The 23,433-nt window shown below is 59.5% G+C and overlaps 2 protein-coding genes across 3 annotated transcripts in view; one reads left to right on the forward strand and one right to left on the reverse strand.

Moving 5' to 3' along the window:
• The first annotated feature begins 177 nt into the window (after positions 1–177).
• LDHD (lactate dehydrogenase D) lies at positions 178–21,804 on the forward strand. The gene is made up of 11 exons (XM_074968307.1): positions 178–324; positions 2,528–2,640; positions 3,366–3,507; positions 5,964–6,105; positions 6,754–6,913; positions 7,797–7,996; positions 8,112–8,240; positions 8,680–8,807; positions 9,879–9,969; positions 11,002–11,113; positions 12,156–21,804. Exons 1-11 carry the CDS (start codon positions 259–261, stop codon positions 12,319–12,321), a joined length of 1,449 nt encoding a protein of 482 aa, XP_074824408.1. The 5' UTR covers positions 178–258; the 3' UTR covers positions 12,322–21,804.
• The window catches only part of ZNRF1 (zinc and ring finger 1), a 103,473-nt gene continuing 101,697 nt past the window's right edge, over positions 21,658–23,433 (reverse strand). For both annotated transcript variants that reach the window (XM_074968310.1, XM_074968309.1), the window contains one exon: positions 21,658–21,802. The gene's annotated coding sequence lies outside the window, so the exon portion shown is untranslated. The remainder of the gene's footprint in view (positions 21,803–23,433) is intronic.

Genomic DNA, 23,433 nt, shown 5'->3' on the forward strand with positions numbered 1-23,433 from the left:
CAGCCAACCCCACCGCCTCCCTTGGGGCAGGAGACTGCCCCTGCCCAGCCCTCGCTGCCCCGGCTCTGCCAATCGGCGCCACCTTAATAGTCGGTTCCGCCTTAACATGGGCGGCCTCCCGGGTGCCCCCAGGCGGGGCGGGGCCAGGCGGGAGGCTGGTTTCGCTTCGGGGAGCAGCGGGGGCTGCCCTGCGGGCACTGGGAGGCGGAGCCCGGCGCGCCCGACAGCCGGGGCCGGCTCCTGCCCCCTGCGCGCCCCATGGCTCTGCAGAGGCTGTGTCGCGGCAGCGGGGCGCTCGGCCGCAGGAGGAGCTCCGGCCTGCAGGTACTGGCAGGAGGCCAGCTGGGCCCTGCCCGTCGCCAGCGTTTCGGGCCTGGTGTGACCTTGCCGGGGGCGGCTCCGACCCAACTCCCCGCAGGGCAGGGCTGAGCCCCGAGCCAGCGGCGGGAGCCAGACAGGCCCCTCTGTGCCCTCCCAACCCAGCTGGGCTGGTACCGTGCCTGGCACAGGCCTGGCTGATGCAGGGTGGGGAGGGTCCACGTGCCCGCTTGGACCCTGGCCCGCGGCCATAGATGTAGTTTGACTTCTATTTGGGGGGTGGGCTGGACCCTGAACTTTTCTCTGCCCCCTTTAAATTGTGCCCCCCATTGACGTATACAATTTGGGGTGGCAACACCCCCCCATGCCACCCCATCTCCACCCATGCCGGGGGTCTGGAGTCTCCGCCAGCCACGTTCTGGCCAGGGCAGCTGCATCCAGCACTTTTGTTTGAACAGCCAATTCCAGCACTGGCTTGAGAGCTGCACACTGAGCCCCCATCACGCCCTGGCCAGCCCTGCTCACCCCACCACCTCCCCAGGGCACCTCCCGCCTGACCCACAAGGGCCACATCTAAGGGTGAAAGTTTGCTCTCTATGGGGCCCGCTACCAGGACCCCTGGCATGATGCCACCTGATCTCATCTCACAGAGTCCGTCGCCGCCCGCAAGGCTGGATTTGACCCGCACAGGCTGTTATCAGCCCTGGAGCTCACCTGGCCCAGGGTGGGGAGGGCAGGAAAGACACCAAGCCAGCGCTGCGAAGGTGGCTCCTGGGCCCAGGAACCCCCACTGCAATGGGCTGCGACCTACCCACACCCAGACCCTGCCCTCCCGCCACGCCCCCAGCACTGGGCAGAAGGGGGGGATTTGGGGACATTAGAGATGAACCTCTGGTGAGTTTCAGAGGAAAGGGAAGGACTCACACCCCAAGTGAGTGAACCCCCAGCTGTGGTCAGCCGGGGAGCAATGTCAAACCACTGACAAAGGCAGCCCCCAGGAGGGGAGAAACCCGCCTCCCTAGGCCAGGAACGTGTGTCCCAAGGCGCAAGGGGATGTCTGGGCCAGGGGGCAGACTCGGCAAAGTGGGGCTCTGTTCCGAGAAGTGGCAGTGGATCCTGCACAGGAGCCGATGATTAGAACGTCGGGCTCAGATCTGGTGCGGAAGGAACGCTCCCTCCCTCCCCTGAGGTTGGGCTGGCCCCGCAGGTAAAACACAGCAAACACCCGAGCCGTTACACTCCGCAGCTCCGGCTCCAACTCTGTGAACTCTGCTGCGTCAGGAGGAGCCATTGTCCCATCGACGCTTTGCCGAGTGGAGACCCCCTGACCGAATATTGGGCAGCTCTTCACCTGACTTTAATTCATGCTCATTTAGAAAGTGCTCATTTGCACGGAGCAGCATCACATTACTGCAGAGCGAGAGGTGGCCAGAAATCAAGGAGTTGTGGGGGGAGGTATAGCTCAGCCAGGTGCCCTTCTCTTTCACACACCCAGACAAATCTGTAGTGGTGGCAAACACCTCTGGAGGAGCTCAGGGAAGGCAGATCTCCGCGTTTGGCTCCTGTGCGCCAGGTCCCTGTGCATGCCGGAGCCTGGCATCCCTGCGCAGCGCTGGATCAGCTTGGCTGGGGCCATCCTTGCTGAAGGGCGGCACTGGGAGGGGGAGGGGATTGAAGGGAAATCTCCAGCCCTTTTGACACTGAAGACACAGCACATATCTGTGTGTCTGTGACAGACCTCTTAAGGCAATGATAGATGATGGGAGGGACTTTCCTGCCTAGCTCCACCCCGCTGCCCATCATGCCTTAGAATCATAGAATATCAGGGTTGGAAGGGACCTCAGGAGGTCATCTAGTCCAACCCCCTGCTCAAAGCAGGGCCAATCTCCAATTTTTGTCCCAGATCCCTATATGGCCCCCTCAAGGATTGAACTCACAACCCTGGGTTTAGCAGGCCAATGCTCAAACCACTGAGCTATCCCTCCCCCATCCTGGAGCAGCCAAGCCCCCATCCCAGCACGAGCCCCATGTCCTGTGCCCTTCATCCCTGGGGAGAGACGGGTGGCTGTGGTTGGGTGCCCATCTCCCTGCACAGCTTTGGGGTTTGCCCACACGCTTCAAGCTCGTGCCTGGGAGCTCTGCCGCCGCCTGGAGAAAGGGAGTGTTACGGCAGGTGCTTGTAACACGCCGGCACTTTAACTCTCTCTAGGGCCAGCTGCCGGGGGAGCTGGTGGAGGCCCTGCGAGCCGTGGTGGGGACCCCGAATGTGTCCACAGCCCTGGCTGCCCGGGAGCAGCACGGGAGGGATGAATCCATGCACAGGTACCTGCGGAGCTCCCAGCACATGCCACACACTCACCAGAGGCTGGCTCATCCAGCCAGTGCAGACTGGGGAGCCTCCTAGAGCCTCGCTGACCCAGGCCCTGGGGCTCTCTGAGGGGCTGTGAAGGGCCTCTGCTGGCTTGGCTCCCTCATGCCCTGGGAGGAGCCCATCCCCCTGGAGGGACTGTGACGTGTGCGCAGCTCCCAGCGCGATCCAGGGAGACGCAGTGACATGGCCACGGGAAGGACAGAGCTCCAGGGACGGGCTCCAGACCCCAGCAGTTGTTGGGGGGCATAGGCATAGCTGTCCCATTGCTGCTGCAGCAGTGCCCCCCGTGCCCAGCACGGCCACAGCGGGTGCAGCCCCACCCGGGTGCCCCAGGGCTGCGCCAAACTGTTGCCTCCAAGGCGCCGCTGAAATCCCAGTTTCTCTCACCGTGCCCTGCCAGCTGGGGCAGATGGGCCCTGGTGCTGAGCCCTCTAGTGTCCTCTGGATCAGTGTGCGGGAGCCAACCCGTGGGGCCAGGGGCCAGTGCCCTGTTCAGCCCTCAAAGCCCCTCTTCCCCCAGCTCATCCAGGCCTTTTCTGCCCCACCCAGCCTGGCACACGGCTGGCTCCCTGCTGTGTTCTCAGCCCGGGTGGAGCTGCACATGCTGTGCACAGAGGCAGCTGGCACACCCTGCCCCTGGGAGCTGGCATTACATGGGGCTCTCCCCTGCCTGCAGGTGCAGCCCGCCGGGTGCCGTGGTCTGGCCCCAGGACATGGAACAGGTCAGCAAGCTGGCGGGGATCTGCTACAGTCATGGTGTCCCCATCATCCCCTTCAGCACTGGCACGGGCCTGGAGGGCGGCGTCACCGCAGTGAGGGTACGGAGCAGGGGCCCAATGGTGAGGGTATGGAGCAGGGGGGGCAGCACAGTGAGTGTACAGAGCTGGGGGGGCAGCGCAGTGAGGGTACAGAGCAGGGGGGGCAGCGCAGTGAGAGTACAGAGCTGGGGGGGCAGCGCAGTGAGGGTACAGAGCGGGGGGGCAGCGCAGTGAGTGTACAGAGCTGGGGGGGCAGCGCAGTGAGGGTATGGAGCAGGGGGCAGTGCAGTGAGGGTACACCTTGTGGGGGCAGCGCAGTGAGGGTACGGAGCTGGGGGGGCAGCGCAGTGAGGGTACGCCTTGTGGGGGCAGCGCAGTGAGGGTATGGAGCAGGGGGGCAGCGCAGTGAGGGTACAGAACGAGGGGCAGTGCAGTGAGGATACGCAGCGGGGGGGCAGCGCAGTGAGGGTATGGAGCGGGGGCCCAATGGTGAGGGTATGGAGCAGGGAGGGCAGCACAGTGAGGGTATGGAGCAGGGGGGCAGCGCAGTGAGGGTACAGAACGGGGGGCAGCGCAGTGAGGGTATGGAGCGGGGGGGCAGCGCAATGAGAGTAGAGAACGGGGGGCAGTGCAGTGAGGATACGCAGCGGGGGGGCAGCGCAGTGAGGGTATGGAGCGGGGGGCAGCGCAGTGAGGGTACAGAACGGGGGGCAGCACAGTGAGTGTACGGAGCTGGGGGGGCAGCACAGTGAGTGTACGGAGCTGGGGGGGCAGCGCAGTGAGGGTATGGAGCAGGGGGGCAGCGCAATGAGGGTACAGAACAGGGGGCAGCGCAGTGAGGGTATGGAGCGGGGGGGCAGCGCAGTGAGGGTATGGAGCAGGGGGGCAGCGCAGTGAGGGTACAGAACGAGGGGCAGTGCAGTGAGGATACGCAGCGGGGGGCAGCGCAGTGAGGGTATGGAGCGGGGGCCCAATGGTGAGGGTATGGAGCAGGGGGGGCAGCACAGTGAGTGTACGGAGCTGGGGGGGCAGCGCAGTGAGGGTATGGAGCGGGGGGCAGCGCAGTGAGGGTACAGAACGGGGGGCAGTGCAGTGAGGATACACAGCGGGGGGCAGCGCAGTGAGGGTATGGAGCAGGGGGGCAGCGCAGTGAGGGTACAGAACGAGGGGCAGTGCAGTGAGGATACGCAGTGGGGGGCAGCGCAGTGAGGGTATGGAGCGGGGGCCCAATGGTGAGGGTATGGAGCAGGGGGGGCAGCACAGTGAGTGTACGGAGCTGGGGGGGCAGCGCAGTGAGGGTATGGAGCAGGGGGGCAGCGCAGTGAGGGTACAGAACGGGGGGCAGCGCAGTGAGGGTACAGAACGGGGGGCAGTGCAGTGAGGATATGCAGCGGGGGGGCAGCGCAGTGAGGGTATGGAGCGGGGGGGCAGCGCAGTGAGGGTACAGAACGGGGGGCAGTGCAGTGAGGATACACAGCGGGGGGCAGCGCAGTGAGGGTATGGAGCAGGGGGGCAGCGCAGTGAGGGTACAGAACGAGGGGCAGTGCAGTGAGGATACGCAGTGGGGGGCAGCGCAGTGAGGGTATGGAGCGGGGGCCCAATGGTGAGGGTATGGAGCAGGGGGGGCAGCACAGTGAGTGTACGGAGCTGGGGGGGCAGCGCAGTGAGGGTATGGAGCAGGGGGGCAGCGCAGTGAGGGTACAGAACGGGGGGCAGCGCAGTGAGGGTACAGAACGGGGGGCAGTGCAGTGAGGATATGCAGCGGGGGGGCAGCGCAGTGAGGGTATGGAGCGGGGGGGCAGCGCAGTGAGGGTACGGAACGAGGGGCAGTGCAGTGAGGATACGCAGCGGGGGGGCAGCGCAGTGAGGGTATGGAGCGGGGGCCCAATGGTGAGGGTATGGAGCAGGGGGGGCAGCACAGTGAGTGTACGGAGCTGGGGGGGCAGCGCAGTGAGGGTATGGAGCGGGGGGCAGCGCAGTGAGGATACAGAACGGGGGGCAGTGCAGTGAGGATATGCAGCGGGGGGGCAGCACAGTGAGGGTATGGAGCGGGGGGGGCAGCGCAGTGAGGGTACAGAACGGGGGCAGTGCAGTGAGGATACACAGCGGGGGGCAGCACAGTGAGGGTATGGAACGGGGGGCAGCGCAGTGAGCATTCCCTGGCCATAGGGTGTGACAGATCCCATCCCCAGCTGGCATAACCCAGTGGGGCTCCAGTGCAGCTGGCATTTTGCCCACTCATCCAGCTCTGCGGTGCCCGCGAGTCTTGGGGGATCAGTGCTGGGGGGGCCATCTTCGCCTGGAGCTCTGGCGACTCCCTGGCCGGGCAGTGATGCCATGGCAGCCATGGCGAGATACTACCGGGGCACAGAGCAGGGGAACCCCAGCCTGGCAGTGTCCTGCCCCTGCCCCACCTGCCTATGTGTGTTCAGGTGGTGACCCAGCAGGTCTCAGACCCTTTCCAGGGAGCGCCGTTGGGGCTGTCTCTGATGCCCGCTCCCATCTTTCTGGGCCAGGGTGGCGTGTGCTTTAACCTGACCCGAATGGATCGCATCACAGCGCTCAGCACTGAGGACTTTACTGTGGCCGTGGAGCCGGGGGTGACCCACAAGGCGCTCAACAACTATCTGCGGGACACCGGCCTCTGGTTCCCTGTCGGTATGATGCTGGGCACGGGGTGAGGGGCTCCCTCCAGTGGTGGGGGACGAGCAGTCCCAGCCCCATTCCAGCACATGGCCAATGGGTTTAGTGGTGTCAGAGCAGGAAGCTGGCAGCTGCGCTGGGCGACATACCTGGGCGGCAGGCTATCAATGGGCTGGTTGGCTTCACCCCCAGATCCTCCGCCCCAATCCAGCCCAGCGCAGAGGGGCTGGCTGCTGGGAACAGAGCAGCTGGGTCGCACTCCAGTGGACGTGCCATGAAAATCAACCCCGCCACGGGATCCTCGTTGGCCCGCTCAGCATGCCGCAGGCCACAGCCCGCCTGGGCCACGGGGTGGGCGGCGCCAGGCAGGGCAATGGGGGCACAGTCTGTGCTGCAGCCGCCCAGGGTGAAGGGGCCTGGCTCTGACCTGGCCGCTCCCTCTACGTCCCCGCGGCCGAGGCATGCTGGGCTCGGTGCTGGCAGCTGCCAGGGGCTCAGCCTGGACCAGCTTTCGGAGCACCCACAGCACAGCAACTGGGGGCGGGCAGCTTTCTGTCTTGGGCCCAGCTCTACCCTGGGTGCGGAAGGGAGGGTTCCCCGGGATGCTGGCTCTGCAATGCCCTGTCCGCCACTGACCGCCGGCTGTGCCCTTTCCCTCCGCAGACCCCGGCGCTGATGCCTCCCTGTGCGGCATGGCGGCCACCAGCGCCTCGGGCACCAATGCTGTGCGCTACGGCACCATGCGCCACAACGTGCTCAACCTGCAGGTGGTGCTGGCTGATGGCAGGGTGCTGCACACGGCCGGCCAGGGCCGCCACTTCAGGTACTGGGGGCAGCGGGGAAGGGGGGCACCAGGGGGCTTGTCAGGGTTCCCTCCTCACTCTGAACTCTAGGGTACAGGTGTGGGGACCCGCATGAAAGACCCCCTAAGCTTATTTCTACCAGCTTAGGTTAAAACTTCCCCAAGGCACAAACTCTTTGCCCTTGGAGGGTACGCTGCCACCACCAAGGGATTTAACAAAGAATCAGGGAAATGACCACTGGGAGTTCCTATTCCCCCAAAATATCTCCCCAAGCCCTTACACCCCCTCTCCTGGGGAGGCTTGAGAATAATATCCTCACCAGTTGGTTACAAAGTGATCACAGACCCAAACCCCTGGGTTTTAGGACAGTAGAGAAATCAGTCAGGTTCTTAAAAGAAGGATTTTATTTTTAAAAAAAGGTAAAAATCACCTCGGTAAAATCAGGATGGAAAATAACTTTACAGGGTAACAAAAGATTCAAAAACACAGCAGAACTTCTAGGCTTAGTTTCAAAGTTACAAAAAACAGGAATAAACCTCCCTCCAGCAAAGGAAAAATTCACAAGCAAAACAAAAGATAATCTAACACGCCTTGCCTGGCTTTTACTTACAATTTTTGTAATATGAGAGACTGTTAGGATGGTTTATAGGAGAAGGAGTTTTCTGACCTGATACTTCTCTGCTTGCCAAGAGAACACACAAAACAAAGCCTTCCTCCCCCCACCTCCCAAGCTTTGAAAGTATCTTCTTTCCCCATGGGTCCTTTTGGTCAGGTGCCAACCAGGTTATCTGAGCTTCTTAACCCCTTACAGGTAAGGAGGAATTCTAGGCTACCCTTAGCTGTATGGTTATGACAGGGCTCCTGCCCCAAATCTCACCCCAGCCCCTTCTCGCCCCGCTGCAGGAAGAGCGCTGCCGGCTACAACCTGACAGGGCTGTTTGTGGGCTCCGAGGGGACACTGGGGCTCATCACCCAGGCTACGCTGCGGCTCCATGGCAGCCCTGAGGCCACAGTGGCAGCCGTGTGCGCCTTCCCCAGCGTGCAGGCGGCGGTGGGCTGCACGGTGCAGGTGCTGCAGGCCTGCATCCCCGTGGCCCGGATCGGTGAGTTGGCTGCCCCGTGCCCTGCAGAGCATGCCCTGGGGAGCAGGGGGTATCGCTCCCCAGTGGGCTACAGAGCCGTCCAGGGCTCTGACCCCCAGCCTCTCTGCTTCTCCAGAGTTCCTGGATGATGTCACGATGGCTGCCTGTAACCGGTTCAGTGGCCTGAGCTACACCGTGTCCCCCACGCTCTTCCTGGAGTTCCACGGCTCGCCCAGCAGTGTGGAGGAGCAGATCCGGCAGGCAGGTATGCCCATGATGCCAGGGGGGTGCTGCCGAGGGGGGCACAGGTTGGGGGCCCTCCCTCCTCCTGGTGCAGCAGGGGAGCAGCAGCCCTGGGGCAGGTGGGCACTGCTAGGACACCAGGGGCATATTCGGATGGTACCATGGGGTTGGGTGGAGCTGCGGGGTGTCTGGCTGCCCAGCCTGTGGCTGAGGTGGGCTGTTGCTGCCCTTCCCCTTTTCCGTAGGGGACAGAGTTGCTCTGTCCTGCCCTGGCCAAGTCTGTCACCATGCCAGGGAGTGGATCTCTCACCTCCCGTCCCACAGACCTGCTGGCGTAGGTCTCCAGCAACGGGGGAAGCCAGGCCTCTACCCTGCCCCAGCCTGCCTGGCAGAGACGGCTGGCAGCCAGGCCCCGCTGCGGGGGCAGGGGTCTGACGGTGAGGGGGTCTCTCCCTTTGCAGAGGAGATCGTGCAGCTGAATGGCGGCTCAGACTTTGCCTGGGCCCGGGAGCCAGAGGCAAGGAACAAGCTGTGGGCCGCTCGGCACAACGCCTGGTATGCAGCCTTGGCCCTGCGCCCCGGAAGCAAGGTGGGCTAGCACTGGAGGAAGGGGAATGCCAGGGGGAAGAGGGGTCACTTGGAGGGGGGTGGGGAGTGCCCGAGGAGAGGAGGTGGGGGGGGCTGGGGGAAGAGGGGGTCACTTGGGGAGAGGGTGAGGGAGTGCCTGAGGGACAAGGGGTGTCTGGGGAGAGGGTAAGGGGTACCGAGGGAAGGGACATGATTATAAAATCATGACTGGTGTGGAGAAAGTAAATAAGGAAGTGTTATTTACTCCTTCTCATAACACAAGAACAAGGGGCCACCAAATGAAATTAATAGGCAGCAGGTTTAAAACAAACACAAGAAAGTATTTTTTCACTCAACGCAAAGTCAACATGCGGAACTCCTTGCCAGAGGATGTTGTGAAGGCCAAGACTATAAGGGGATTCAAAAGGGAGCTAGATAGATTCATGGAGGATAGGTCCTTCAATTACTATTAGCCAGGATGGGCAGGGATGGTGTCCCTAGCCTCTGTTTGCCAGACGCTTGGAATGGGTGACAGGGGATGGATCACTTGATGATTCCCTGTTCTGTTCATTCCCTCTGGGGCACCTGGCATTGGCCACTGTTGGTAGACAGGATACTGGGCTAGATGGACCTTTGGTGTGACCCAGTATGGCCATTCTTACGTTCTTATGACTGGGGGGCATCAGGGGAGGGGACTGGGGAGTGATATGGGGGCTCTTGGTGGGCCAGGGACATGAGACTCTCTGGGCTTTCCCCAGTCCGGGGGGGCCAGTGCCCACCCACAGAACTGTTCTGCCCTAACGTGACTGCTGACAGCCGCTCCTCAACGGGTGTCCCAAAGTCAGTGGTCCCCAGACCTTCGGGGGACCCCACTGAACAGCACGTCCTGAGCCCCATGCCTGGGAGAGCTTAGCAAGGGTTTTCCCAAGCTGAGCCCGGGTCCCACCAGTGGGGCGCAGGGGGAGCTGGGATCCTCTGGGGGCCCAGGAGAGGCCAGTGTGCACCCCCTGCATGAGGCAGGATCAGGGTGCCCAAATGTGTCCTGTCAATCCTGTGGAGGGGGTCAGTGAGCCTTCTCCGGTGTCCCCCCCAGGGCTACTCCACGGACGTGTGCGTCCCCATCTCCCGGCTGCCCCACATTGTGGGAGAGACCCACAGAGACCTGCAGGAGTCGGGGCTCACAGGTAGGTCTCCACTGAGCCTGGGGTCAGGGCCTGTGCAGCTGGGGGTCACTTCATTGGGGTTGGGCGAGGCAGCAGGAGAAGGGATGACATGACGGGGTTGGTGCTGCTCCCATCCCACTGCGGTCAGGCCTGCCTGCCATTATCCTGTCTGGGTGTGGGAGCCATGGGACTGGGGGCTGCAGACAGAGGGGGCAGAGGCCCTGCTCCACATTGCCGCAGGGGTTGGGAATAAACCAACCACCCACAGTGCACCTGTCTGGGGTGAACGCCTCACTGGCACGAGCGCCTGACAATGCCCACCAACGCAGAGAACAGGGCAGGTGGGCACGCTTCACATGCATCACACATCAGACACTTCACACACACAACATGCTTCACACACATCAGACATGCATCAGATGCTTCTAACGCACTTGACATATTCCACCCACAGCTCTGGCAGTGCCCCTCGATCCCAGGGATCCGAGCCCGGGGGCTGTGCTGAGCAGGACCTGTGTTTCAGTGGGGCTGCAAGGGGACTAAGCCAGCCTGGCTCCCCAGAGCTGGAACTAATAAGCCCTGGGCCTGCCATGACCCCCACCTGTCAGGGAACATGCTCCCTGGGCGATATTCCTGTGCCCCCACACTGTGACCTCATCCAGTCTCACCCCGTGCTGGGGGCAGGATGGACAGGACAAGCCAATGGCTGAGCCAGCCTGCGCCGGGGAACTGCGCTGCTGGAGATGCCGTCCTCCCGAGCAATTGGGACGTGCGGCCCCCCATGCCCTGGCCAGATCCCGTTGTGGGGGATATCCGTGATGAGCTACCCCCACCCCCACACACATCTCAGTGGGGCGGGGGGCTCCTTCCCCAAACCCTGGGCATGGCCTCTTTCTGCCCAGAGGGGACTGCATTTCAGGGGCGGGTAATGACTCCAGCGTGGGCTCTGTAGGGCAAGGGGCCCCACTGGAGGAGGGGTGGGAGGGAGCCAGGCAGTAGGTGTCTGGGCTGGGAGAGGGTCTCCATATGAGCAGCTGGTCTGTGTCCCCTCAGGCCCGATAGTCGGGCACGTGGGCGACGGGAACTTTCACTGCATGCTGGTGTTCGACCCGGCCAACCTGGCTGAGAGCCAGCGCGTCAAGGAGTTTGCAACCCGACTGGCCAGGTAGGAAGCCAGCTCTTCCCAGCCCTGATCTGCCCTGCCAAGCCTGCCTCTGTCCCGCTCTTCTCTCCTCAGTACTACCCACGTTGTCTTGCTCTGCCTGGCCCAGCTCTGCCCAGTGCTACGCAGCCCTGCCCAGCCCAGCTCTGTCCTGCCCATCCCTATCTGCCCGGCCCGACCCAGCTCTGCTCTGCCCAGTGCTACCCCGCCCTGCTCAGTGCTACCCAGCCCTGCCCAGCCCGGCTCTGTCCTGCCCAGCCCTATCTGCCCAGCCCGGCCCAGCTCTGCTCTGCCCAGTGCTACCCCGCCCTGCTCAGTGCAGCTCAGCCCTGCATGGCCCATCTCTGGTGTTGAAGGGCGGAAGCAACTCATGGGATCCTGCGGGGGGCAGATGGGGCCTGCCCTAACTGGCCTTTGAGCACAGACCTAGGGACATGGGGGGGCACACCAGGGAGGGGCCCAGAGCTCAGGGCCAGGGTGGCAGGAGAAGCAACCAGAAGAGTTTCCAGGAGCCACCTGTCCTGGACCCCTTGCTGAGAGCTCAGGCAGCCCTCCCAGGACACATGGGAGATTGGAGCTGCTCTACACATGGGGGGCAGTCGGGCACTTGCTCCTCACATGGGGCCCTGGAGCACAGCCAGGCTGGGCAGGGTCTGGACGGGGTCAGTCGTTGTCCCAGAGGCAAAGGGCGGGGGGGACTGCACACACATGGGGTGCACCCCAGGGCCACACCCTGCTCTTTTGTACCCTCCCCCGGGCTGTGTCCCCCTCACCTGCTCCCTTTGGCATGCTACACCTTCAGCATCTGCTATGGGCAGCTGGCACACAGCTGAGCCCTCCCCTGCCCCTAGGGTGAATTCACATGAAGGGATCTGACCCTGGGGTTCCTGTACCCCTGTGGACCCCCTGCCAGTTGGTCCAAGGGTCCCCCGGTGACACCCTCCCCTTGACTGTGCTGCCCCCACCTGGTGCAGCCGCCCCAGCCACCCTCCCTCCAGCTGCCCTGCCCTCCTGCTGATGCATATCCTGCCCCCTCTCCTCCCAGACGGGCCCTAGCCCTGGACGGCACCTGCACGGGTGAGCATGGCATCGGCCTGGGCAAGCGCCATCTGCTGCGGGAGGAGATCGGGGAGCTGGGACTGACCGTCATGAGGCAGATCAAGGCCACGCTGGACCCCAAGAATCTCATGAACCCTGGGAAGGTGCTGTGAGGGGCACCGCCCACCCTTGCCCAGCCAGCCCAGAGCACCCAGCGCTGGCACGGCAGGTTCCCTCCCCCTCCCCATGCAGACAGTGACTCGAGTCTGGACCCTTGAGCCGAGTTGAGGCCCCTGGATCGTATGTGCCACGGGAGGGAGGGACTGGAAGCGGTAGAAGGCAGCAGGCTTAATGTCAGCAAACCTCTTCCTGTCCTCCCTGCCTCTCCTGGCCCTGGGCTCCCCCACAGCTCTGCTACTACCCCCCCTTCACCTTTCCCAGCCCTGGGCTCCCCCCTCACCTCTGTCCCAGCCCCCCCACCCCACCTCTCTATGCCCTAGGACCTCCCAGCTCTGTCCCAGCTCCCCCCGCTGCCTCTCCCAGCCCTGTGACTCCCCCTTGCTCTGCTATCACCCTCCTCTCCCCCGGTCACCTTTTTTGGCCCTAGGCTCCCCACTCTCAGCTCTGCCTCAGCCCTCCTGCCTCTTCCAGCCCTAGGACCCCCACCCCAGTTTTGCTAGTGGCCTTGAGACAATGTGGGGAATTTTCTTAACAGTTTGTATGAATACTGTGTGGGCCTCAGTTTCCCCTGTGTGCTGCTGTTTACCCAGGGGGTGGGTGAGGGGTTTGGTGTTGCAGAGGCCCAGGTGTGACCCTGCCTAGCAGCCTGGCCTGGACGCTGTGTCATTTAGCTACTGCAGACTGGGCGGCCCTGCCCAGCTTGGAACCCCCTGGGTCCGGCCAGCGGGAGAGCAAAGGGCTGGAAAGGGCCCAGGGGATGCGTGTGCCCGGAACAAAGACAAAGGAGGGGCCTTTGAGGAGGTGGTAGAGGGGGTCGGCTGGATGGACCAAGAGGGGGCTGGGCTCTCTGGGACTTGGCCAGACCCAGTTGTACTGTGCGGTAACTTCCTACTCTGTGTTCCCCACTTCCAATAACCTGCTGCTTTACATGCTGGCTGAGTCACTACAGGCTAAACAGGCGGGGGCCGTATTGCTCCCTCAGGGTGGGCAGGCCACGGGGCGCTGACAGGGGCTCACGGGGTGAGGCCGCGGGCTGGCGGTGGAGGCAAAGGGCTCCCCCTCGTGAGAACGCGTGACCTTATGGAGGGTAACATTGCAAAGGGGCCTTCCCAGGGACCGGATGGAGGAGTGAGAGAGCACCAGGGCTGTGCTTGTGTGACACTCAACCCCAGCCTGCAGGCCCCTGCTGGCCCAGCCTTGGCCTAGGTCCTTCCCCCACCCCCATTCTGCCAGCACCCTGCACAGCAGAGTCATGGCGCTGGCTAACGCAAATCCAGCCCCCCACAAAGCCAGTGCTAAAGCTGGCTGTGAGCAGAGTGACCTCCTGCCCTGGGTCAGGGGCAGAGGGGAGAGGGTATTCCCCTCAGTGCTCAGTCAATAAACCCACCTTCTGCAAAGCAGGTCCCCAAATCCGGCAGTGCCCAGGGCCCACCCCAACCCTTCCTGGAGCCTAGCATGGCTTTATGCCTGTCTATGGCTCCGGGCATCCAGACTGGGTGCTGAGAGCCTGGCCCAGCATGGCAGCCACTGTGCCAGCTTCCCATGGCACGGGCAGAAGCACCTCAGTCCTCTGTGGCCCAGCACCCGCCAGGGCAAAGCTCCAGACAGGTAAGGGCAGGGAGCAGGGCATGCTGGGTAGGCAGAGGGCTGGGGGGCACCTGTGCCATGCTGTTCATGGGGCCTGCTGGGCATGGAGATAGACTGGAGAGGGGCCAATGGGGCCCCAGGTGGCTCCCCTCTGCCCCTGCAGTCTGGCCGTCCCCGAGCACAGCGTAGGGGTGAGCCCTGTGTTCAGCCTGCAGCAAACATGGGAATTGTTTGTAATACAGCTGTGAAGCCCACGTCTGCCTCAGTTTCAGTTGCCTGGCTACCCAGTGGGTACAAAAGGGTTAATGTTGCACCTGGCCTATGCTGGCTGGTGAACCTGCCCCAGCTCCCCCAGGGGGCCAGAGACAATGGCAGCCCCCCAGCCGGAACAGCTGACAGCACGGCCCAAGGGGTTTCCCAGCAGGAAGAGGTGGCCTACCCCCAGGATCATGCTGGGGCCCCCAGCACCCTTCCCTGCCAGCAAGCTCCTGACTCTCCTCGCACCTCCAGGTGACTGCCTGCCTCAGAAGGAGCATGCACAAGCCCCCAACTTCCCAGTGAGGGGGCAATGGGGTGGGGGAACTGCTCCCCACAGGCACAGCATGGGGCTCCCCTCCCAGCCAGCACCTCCCTGGGGGCTGGCTGGGAGCCCATCCCTCCCCCTGCCTAATAGCTACATGTGCCTCCTTCACCCCCCAGGAGCCCAGCCCTGCAGCCCCCTGTGCCCATCCCTTCTGCCCCAGCCTCCAGCACTGCCCAACAGAGAGAGGGCACTGCCACCCTGGGCAGCTGCACCCGCTGCATGGGCCTGGTAGAGGCTGCAGGCGCCACGCAGCCTTCCCCAGCATCGCCTGCGCCTGGCCTACTGGGGCACTAGCATAGGATGGCTCAGCAGGGCCCCTACCCTGCTCCCCAAGGCTTGTGAGCCTGGGGTCTGGCCCCAGAGCCTAGGCCTGCACAGCAAAGCCTGGTGGAGACCTGTGCTGCAAGGCGAGGGGCCCTGCCATGGTTCCCCCCAGTGGGAAGCTGGAGCCCCCGACCCTGCAGGGCAGGTTCCCGATGCTGGAGCTCCAGCTGTGAGCAGTGGCCTGGCCCAACAAAGGGCCAGTCTGGCCTCAGCGCCCACCTGCAGGAGGGAGTCTCTGGACCAGCCTGGTGGAGCCCCCGAGTCCTCTGTCCTTGTGGCCCCTCCCTGCACCTGCCAGGGAGCTCCTGTAGCCCCAACTCCTCCCCAAGGCCAAAGGCTGGGGCCCTTCACCCCCAAGACAGTCCTTCACATGGCTGGGGGCAAGGAGGCAAAGCAAAGGCCCCCCATGTGCATCTGAGAGAGGACATAGGCTTAGCAAAGGGGCGGGAGGTGGGGCTCATCAGTGCTCCCAGCTGTGGTAAGCCAAGGTGCCGATGTGCAGCCGTGTGTGGTGCCTGTGAGCCGTGGGTGCGTACACACACATGGCTTTGTACACGTGCACATCCTGCATCTGCCTGCCTGCGTAAGCACTTCACACGAGAGTGGTCATGTGGGCAGTGCCCAGACCACCCTCTCTCCAGCAGGCACAGCAGCACGGACCTGGGGCCAGCCATGGGGCACTCCAGGGCAGGGCTTGGCTGCTCCAGCACCGTGGGAATTCACACAGCCTGGCCTTTCCACAGCCGGGGAAGAGTAAACCCTGCTGGCACTCGGGCTTGGCTCCAGCTGGCACGAAGCAGCACCACACAGGACTATGGCACCAACATCATGCAGCAGGATCTTCGCTCACCTCCACACCTGGCCTCTGCTCTCAGCCAGGCCCCCATGCTGGAAGCCACATGGCACCATGGTGCTGGTTGGTGACTGCAGAGCCTTTAATTGCATCCAGCCCCCCCACCCCACTTGGGTAACCACAGCGACCAGTGCCCATTCGGGCCCTAAATCAGCACCCCCAGCAGCTGTACTTACAGCCGGCGGTGTAGGCAAGCCCATGGATCAGCAACAGTAACAAGCCACCAACTGATCCATACCTGAGAACTCTGGTGATGACGTTAGACCAGCTTCCGGCTCCCACCCCATGGCCAGGCCGGCCCAGCAGGGACAGGCTCCAGCTCCCTCCCCCGTGGCTGGGCCGGCCCCACACAGCTCAAGGTGACCAGACTCCAGCTCCCTCCCCCATGGCCGGGCTGGCCCCACAGAGCCCACGGTGACCAGAATCCAGTTCCCGGCCCGTGGACGGGCTGGCCAAGCTCAGAGCACCACAACAGTAAACCCCATTCCCAGCACCCCAAAGAGCTCTGACTCCATTGCAGGCAGGGGCAGATCTCTAGAGGGGCCTTTTGTAGCACAGTCACTGTTCAGAGAATGCCTGTTTTCTAGGGCTCCCGCCAAGGAAGGGGGCAACTTCCCAGGGCAGTAATCTCTCTGGCAGTGCTGGCTGCTGCCATGGGACAGAGGGTGACCTAGAGATTTGCCAGGGTGCCACTACAAAGAGGAGATAAGATCAACTTGTGTTGGGAATTTGTTCCCACCCAGCCTGCCCATGAGAATGGCACCACTGCCCCAATCTGTCCTCTGCCGAGCCCTGCGGGTACAGGGGAAGCTGAGCAGGGCAGGGCTGTCTGATCAACCTTAGTAGCGGTTACAGCCCTTTCTCTGAAATGGCCAGACCCTGCTAGGCATGCTCGCCATCCCTGGAGTAGGTTGATAGGTCTCACTGCAGGGCTGCCGACAAGATCGGGGCCGCATCTGGGGCAAGGTCTGGCTTTGATCCGGTGCGCAGCTCCCAGCACCACACTGCCCCACTTCTGCTGGCAGCGTCTAGGTGCTACTGTCATAGAATAATGAGGCACCCTTTGCACTGCTGCTTGGGGAGCGGAGAGACAGACTCCTGGTCAAGCTGATTTAGGGCAGAGTGGGGGCAGGGAAGGGCCTGTCATCTTCATACCTCCACTCTGATCTTCTCTAGCAGCCAGGAATTCCCCCCACGCCCTAATATCACTGCACCGGTGCTGTCAGGGAAAGGGCCTAGGGAACCTTGACTGCAGAAGCGGCCACGGGGCAGTTAACATCTCATTGTGCTGAAGGGGCACAGGGGACATAAACCAGGAGGGCGCCGTGGCCGCTTCTGCAGTCAAGGTTCCCTAGGCCCTTTCCCTAACAGCATCGGTGCAGTGATATTGGGGCGCGGGGGGGATTGGGTAGGGGAGGCTCTGCACTGTTCCCATCTAGCTTCTAAGACAGGCAAGCTTTGCTTCCAAGAGGCTGGGAGGGAGGGATCAGCAAGGAAAGCTGCCTCGTGCGGGCCAGAAAGTGTAGGGGAAAGGGAGAGCTGCCACAGGCCGAGCAGAGCTGCACTGTGCAAAGGGCATTAAAACCAACAGTGACAGGTGTGACAGCCCTAACACTACAAAAAACCAAGGAGACAAGGAGGAGGGCTGAGCGCTGAGGAGGGGCTGGAGATATTTTTAAGATCAGGCTTGACAAAGCCCTGGCTGGGATGATTTAGTTGGGGATTGGTCCTGCTTTGAGCAGGGGGTTGGACTAGATGACCTCCTGAGGTCCCTTCCAACCCTGATCTTCTATGATAAAGATAATCTAGGCATAGCCCAACGCCTACACAAACTTGGCCTCAGTTTTCCCTAGGGTCAGGAGGACTTGGGGGCAGTGGCAGGGTGGCTCGTGGGAATGAGGATTGCTAATATACCCATAGTTAAGGGGAAACAAAAGTGATCTGGGAAATTACAGGCCCAGTTTGACCTCAGTTGTATGCAAGGTTTTATAACACATTCTGTAACAGCCATTAAGGACAGAGGTGAATGGGAATCAAGATAAAATACACGGTTTTACAAAAGGTAGATCATGCCAGATCAACCTGATCTTCTTTCTAGACAAAGGAAATGCAGTAGATCAAATCTACTTGGATTGCCTTAAGGCATTTCATATGAGTCTACACAGGAAATGATTAGTTAAATTTGAGAAAATGGGGATTAACATGAAAATGGAAAAGGTGGGTAAAGAATGGGTTAAAGGGGGACTATTGAAAGGCTAGTGGAGTTTCTCAGGGATCGGCCTTGGGATCCGTCTCATTCAACATTTGCATTGACCTTGGCACAAAAAGTGGGATTTCGCTAATAAAATTTGCAGAGGACACAGATTTGGGAGGCATTGTCAATACAGAGGAGGACTGGAATATAATACAAGAAGAGCTGGAGGACCTTGAAAACTGGAATAATAGAAATGGGATGAAATTTAATAGTGCAAAGTCATGCACTTTGGGACTAACAACAAGAATTTTTGCTATAAACTGAGGACAAATCAGTTGGAAGTGAGAGGAGAAAGACCTGGGTGTATGGCTCAGTCATCCTGTGATCAGTGTGATGCGCTGTGAAAAAGGCTAAAGTCAATCCTAGGATGCATCAGGCGAGGTATTTCCAGTAGAGACAGGGAAGTGTTATTGCCGTTATACCAGGCACTGGTGAGACCTCACCTAGAACACTGTGCGTGGGATACTACGGTCTTCCATGATTAAGAAAGATGAATTCAAACTGGAAGAGGAGCAGCAAAGAGCTACTAGGATGATCTGAGTAATGGAAAACCTACCTCGCGAGAGGAGAGTCAAAGAGCTTGGCTTGTTCAGCCTCACCAAATGAAGGCTGAGGGGAGATAGGATCGCTCTCTATAAATACATCAAAGGGATAAACACCGGGGAGGGAGAGGAGTTATTTAAGTTAAGAGCCAACGTTGCACAAAAACAAATGGATAGAAACTAACAATCAATAAGTTTAGGCTTGAAATTAGATGAAGGTTCTAACCATCAGAGGAGTGAACTTCTGGCTTAGCCTCCCAAGGGGAGCAGTGGGGGCAAAAAACCCAACTGGCTTCAAGACTGAGCTTGATAAGTTTATGGAGGGGATGGAGTGATGAGTTGGGCTGCATGCCATTGTAGCCAATCTGTGATTGCTAGCAGCAAATATCCCCAATGGCTGCAGACAGGACATTAGATGGGTCAGGCTCTGAGTTACTACAGAGAATTCCTTCCCAGGTGTCTGGCTGGTGGGTCTCGCCCACATGCTCAGTGTCTAACTGATCACTGTATTTGGGGTTGGGAAAGAATTTTCCACTGGGTCAGATTGGCTGAGACCCACGGATCACGGGTCACTTGCTGGTTTGAACTAGAGTCAACTGTGGATTCCCTGTAACCTGATGTCTTTAAACCATGACTGAGGACTGCAGTTACTCAGCCAGAGGCTAGAGGTTTATCACAGGATGTGAAGATCTGTGGCCTGCAGTGTGCAGGTCAGACTAGATGATCACGATGCCCTGTTGTGGCCTTTGGCTATGTGTCTATGAGCAGTAGTGGGGGGATCTAGTGCCCTTAGCCCCACCCCCTCACCAGCACTGTCCAATCCAATCATAGAATATCAGGGTTGGAAGAGACCTCAGGAGGTCATCTAGTCCAACCCCCTGCTCAAAGCAGGACCAACTCCAACTAAATCATCTCAGCCAGGGCTTTGTCAAACCAGGCCTTAAAAACCTCTAAGGATGGAGATTCCACCACCTCCCTAGGTAACCCATTCCAGTGCTTCACCACCCTCCTAGTGAAATAGTGTTTCCTAATATCCAACCTAGACCTCCCCCACTGCAACTTGAGACCACTGCTTCTTGTTCTGTCATCTGCCACCACTGAGAACAGTCTAGATCCATCCTCTTTGGAACCTCCCTTCAGGTAGTTGAAGCCTGCTATCAAATCCCCCCTTATTCTTCTCTTCTGCAGACCAAATAACCCCAGTTCCGTCAGCCTCTCCTCGTAAGTCATGTGCCCCAGCCCCCAATCATTTTTGTTGCCCTCCGCTGGACTCTCCTCAATTTGTCCACAACCCTTCTGTAGTGGGGGAACCAAAACTGGATGCAATACTCCAGGAGTGGCCTCACCAGTGCCGAATAGAGGGGAATAATCACTTCCCACGATCTGCTGGCAATGCTCCTACTAATCCAGCCCAGTATGCCATTGGCCTTCTTGTCAACGAGGGCACACTGCTGACTCATATCCAGCTTCTCGTCCACTGTAATCCCCAGGTCCTTTTCTGCAGAACTGCTGTTTAGCCAGTCGGTCCCCAGCCTGTAGCGGTGCATGGGATTCTTCCTTCCTAAGTGCAGGACTCTGCACTTGTCCTTGTTGAACCTCATCAGATTTCTTTTGGCCCAGTCCTCCAATTTGTCTAGGGCCTTCTGTATCCTATCCCTATCCCCCAGCGTATCTACCACTCCTCCCACTTCAGTGTCATCTGCAAACTTGCTGAGGGTGCAATCCGCAACATCCTCCAGATCATTAATAAAGATATTGAACAAAACCAGCCCCAGGACCGACCCCTGGGGCACTCTGCTTGATACCGGCTCCCAACTAGACATGGAGCCATTGATCACTACCCGTTGAGCCCGACGATCTAGCCAACTTTCTATCCACCTTATAGTCCATTCATCCTTGTTCAATGCCCCGAACAAGGACACCCCACCCTATACCCAGCAACCCCCACATGTAAGCTGCAGCAACTGAAGGGCATCCTGCCGCTCCAGCCCCACTCACCTGGTGCCAGGGCCCTGGCAGCATCCTGTTCCCATGCCACACTGCTTCACAAATGCCATTGAAATAAAGCAGCGAGGAGGTTATTGAACAGTATTTTAATACCATATCAAAACACCTGGACTAATGAAGAAAGCTCCCCTCCCCCCCCAAGCTCCAAACTTTTTTTTTTTTTTTAAATTTTTAATTTTTTTTTTTTAATATATAAATACAGAAACCTTTCCGGCAAGGCCCAAGCCCACCGCTGGGAAACTTTTTGCCACGGCTAAAATGCTCCTCCCATGTGCTGCTCTCCTCAACAGCAGGTGGGGGGGGAGGGGGGGAGTGGTTGCTTTAATAAAATCCCACCTCTTTCCTTTTTCTGTCTAGAACAAAAAAATTCCTAATAAAAAGGATCCAGCGTCTCTGCAGGATGTGCATGACTTTTGAACCTTTAACTGTAATGAAACCTTCCCCCCCTTACACACACACAAAAAAGGAGGGGAAAGTTCAGTGGAGACTCATCAAAAGAAATAAGGAATCCTTTTTTTGGCCACTAGGTATCATGAGGCTGAGTGGAAGGCGGTAGGAGAGGGGATGAAAGCTTTTTGGGTGGCATCTGGCTATTTCAGTCACTGAGCGTTGATAGCCCAGTTCAAGAGCAGTCAGTCCGTAAACATCAGCAGGCAAACACACCAGTCGACACTGAACTGTTTCGTTTTTTTGTAAACACTTTAAAGACAGACCTACAATGCCTCCTGCAGGTGAACAGAAACTGCCCCCATTGCTGGGGGCCGTTCGTCTCCTGTCATGCTCGGCTGATTACAGTTTGGTGTCCTCAAAGGGAAAAAAAAAAATCCGTAGTCAGTGCAAAAGTGAGCAGGGCTCACAGTGCCAGGCCCAGCCCAGAGCAGAGGTGCTCGCTAGGGATACAGGAATTCACCGGGGTTTCAATAGGAATAAATAATGCGTGCTCCGTTTGGCCAGTCGGCCCGTGACACCTCTGTCCCAGGTCAGCTTTCCTTTCGCGGCTGGAAGAAAAGGCCCTTGAGCCAAACATCATGATGGAATTTCATTTCAGGGTCGCAATTCACTGCTCCTGCTTCCTCTCCCTTGGTTGGCAGGTTCTTCTCCCCCCATGTCAGGTGCTGTGGAGGTGAAAGTATGGAGAGCAGGCAGCTCTGCTTGCAGGGACAGGCTCGCCTGTATTGATTTTCCCTTTAAATTTAAAAAAAAAAACTGCAGCAATCAAGTGCCTTCAAGTTTCTGGTTTTTGAGGAGTTGAAGAGTCATCCCGAAACTCCGGCTGCGGCGGGTGGGAAGGGGAGAGGATGAGTGGCAGGTACAGCAAGGTGCCCTGTAGAGAGAGCGACAACCCAATGTCACCACACCTGCCTCGCCCAGCCAGGCCAGCTCCATGGTGGAGTGCACTGACAGCACCCCATGGCTGCGTGCTCAGTGTGCATGCAGATGGGCCTTCAGACAGACCCGCCGTCCCCAGTGCGTGGCAGCGTGTGCACGTCTAGCTTCCACCACCCCATGCTGCAGAAGGGACACACTCCCACAAGCAGGGAGCTGTGCAGTCACCAGGAAAGGGTTAAACTCATGCTTGCTGAGCGTTCGAATCCCTGGAGGACAAGGAGTTATTAAGGGACAACGCTGGACTTGAGGCTACATCTACATGGCCCCGCAGTGCACATCATGGCAGCCAGCTGCAGTGTCCCCCAAAGTATAACTGCCCCATGTAGATCCTGCTCAGGTGAACTAAAAGGTACCGAGCTGGTGCTAAGCTAGCCCCGTTTCAAACAGGACTAGTGAACGTGACCTTGGTGCCTTTTAGTTCACACTAGCGGAGTCACCATACAGCAGTTACAGAACACCACTTCAGCAAGTGCTGCAATTCGCCCCCATAGTCCCTGCTGCCGGGCTGTGTGGACAAGACCTTGAACACAAGGTGGGATTCTCCAATCTGCCTAGGGAAACTGAGTCCCGATTTCTTAGCTGGCTCGGATCACCTCAGCCAGGAGGGACATTCTCTCACTTGCATTAGTCAGAGCTTTGGAACCTCCCGCTGAACATGTCCGGCTTCATTTACACAGTCGACCAATTTCAAGGGTCAGCCCTTTGCCCTTCTCCCAGCATGGCCAGCGTGAAGCCAGGTGGACCCTGCCCTGCCTGCTGGCAGTGCTGCTTGGATCCCAAGTGACACAGGAGATGGTGCAAGTGATAGCCCTGGCACGGGGCGGGGAGCTCCGGCTGTCCTCACTCGGCCATTCCCTAGTACAGTGGCTCACTGGACAAGCTGAAGCAACAACTTTCTCCCCGTCAGCCCCTTCCCCTCTCGGACATGGCCACCAGGAAGCCAGGCTCCGCAGGCCATGTGCTGTGCCCCGGGACCCCGCGCATGCACTAGGAGTGAGCTCTGCACAGGTGCAGCTGATTAAAACAGAGGGCTCAGTTCTGGTGCTGATGCACAGGAAGGAACAGCCGCCATTCCCTCCCCCGGGACAGGGCTGGCCCCACAGAGCCAGCAGACCCATCTCTTAGCCACAGAAGCCAGCAGCTCAGACAGATGCCCACGATGAGATAAGAAAGAGGTAGCTATTTTTAGTGTCATTTTGAGCAGCAGAACCACACTTAAAATGATACTTTGCTTTTGAACGTTGATAAAAACAAATGACCCCAATTTGCTTTTCATACTAACCCCCGTTATTTCAAATCACACCGGCCCAGCGCTCTGACACTGTCACTGCAAAACAAAGCATTTTCTTTACAGCTCAACCAGAGATCAGCCTCCCTCCCGGGGGGAGAGATTTAATGCTGCTCTCACCTGGCCCCAGGGAGGAGAGATCCTGAGACAGGTGAATACTTGCTTTGGGGTTGGTTTACTATTCAATTCCAGTGACTCACACGCTCTTGGAAGAAAGGTAATTTTAAAAAATTCATTCACTCTTGCCTCTCTAGTGAAGGTGTATGAGCTTCCACTAA

The sequence above is a fragment of the Natator depressus genome, chromosome 12 (genome assembly GCF_965152275.1).
Source record: "Natator depressus isolate rNatDep1 chromosome 12, rNatDep2.hap1, whole genome shotgun sequence".
In the NCBI taxonomy this organism is placed as follows: Eukaryota; Metazoa; Chordata; order Testudines; family Cheloniidae; genus Natator; species Natator depressus.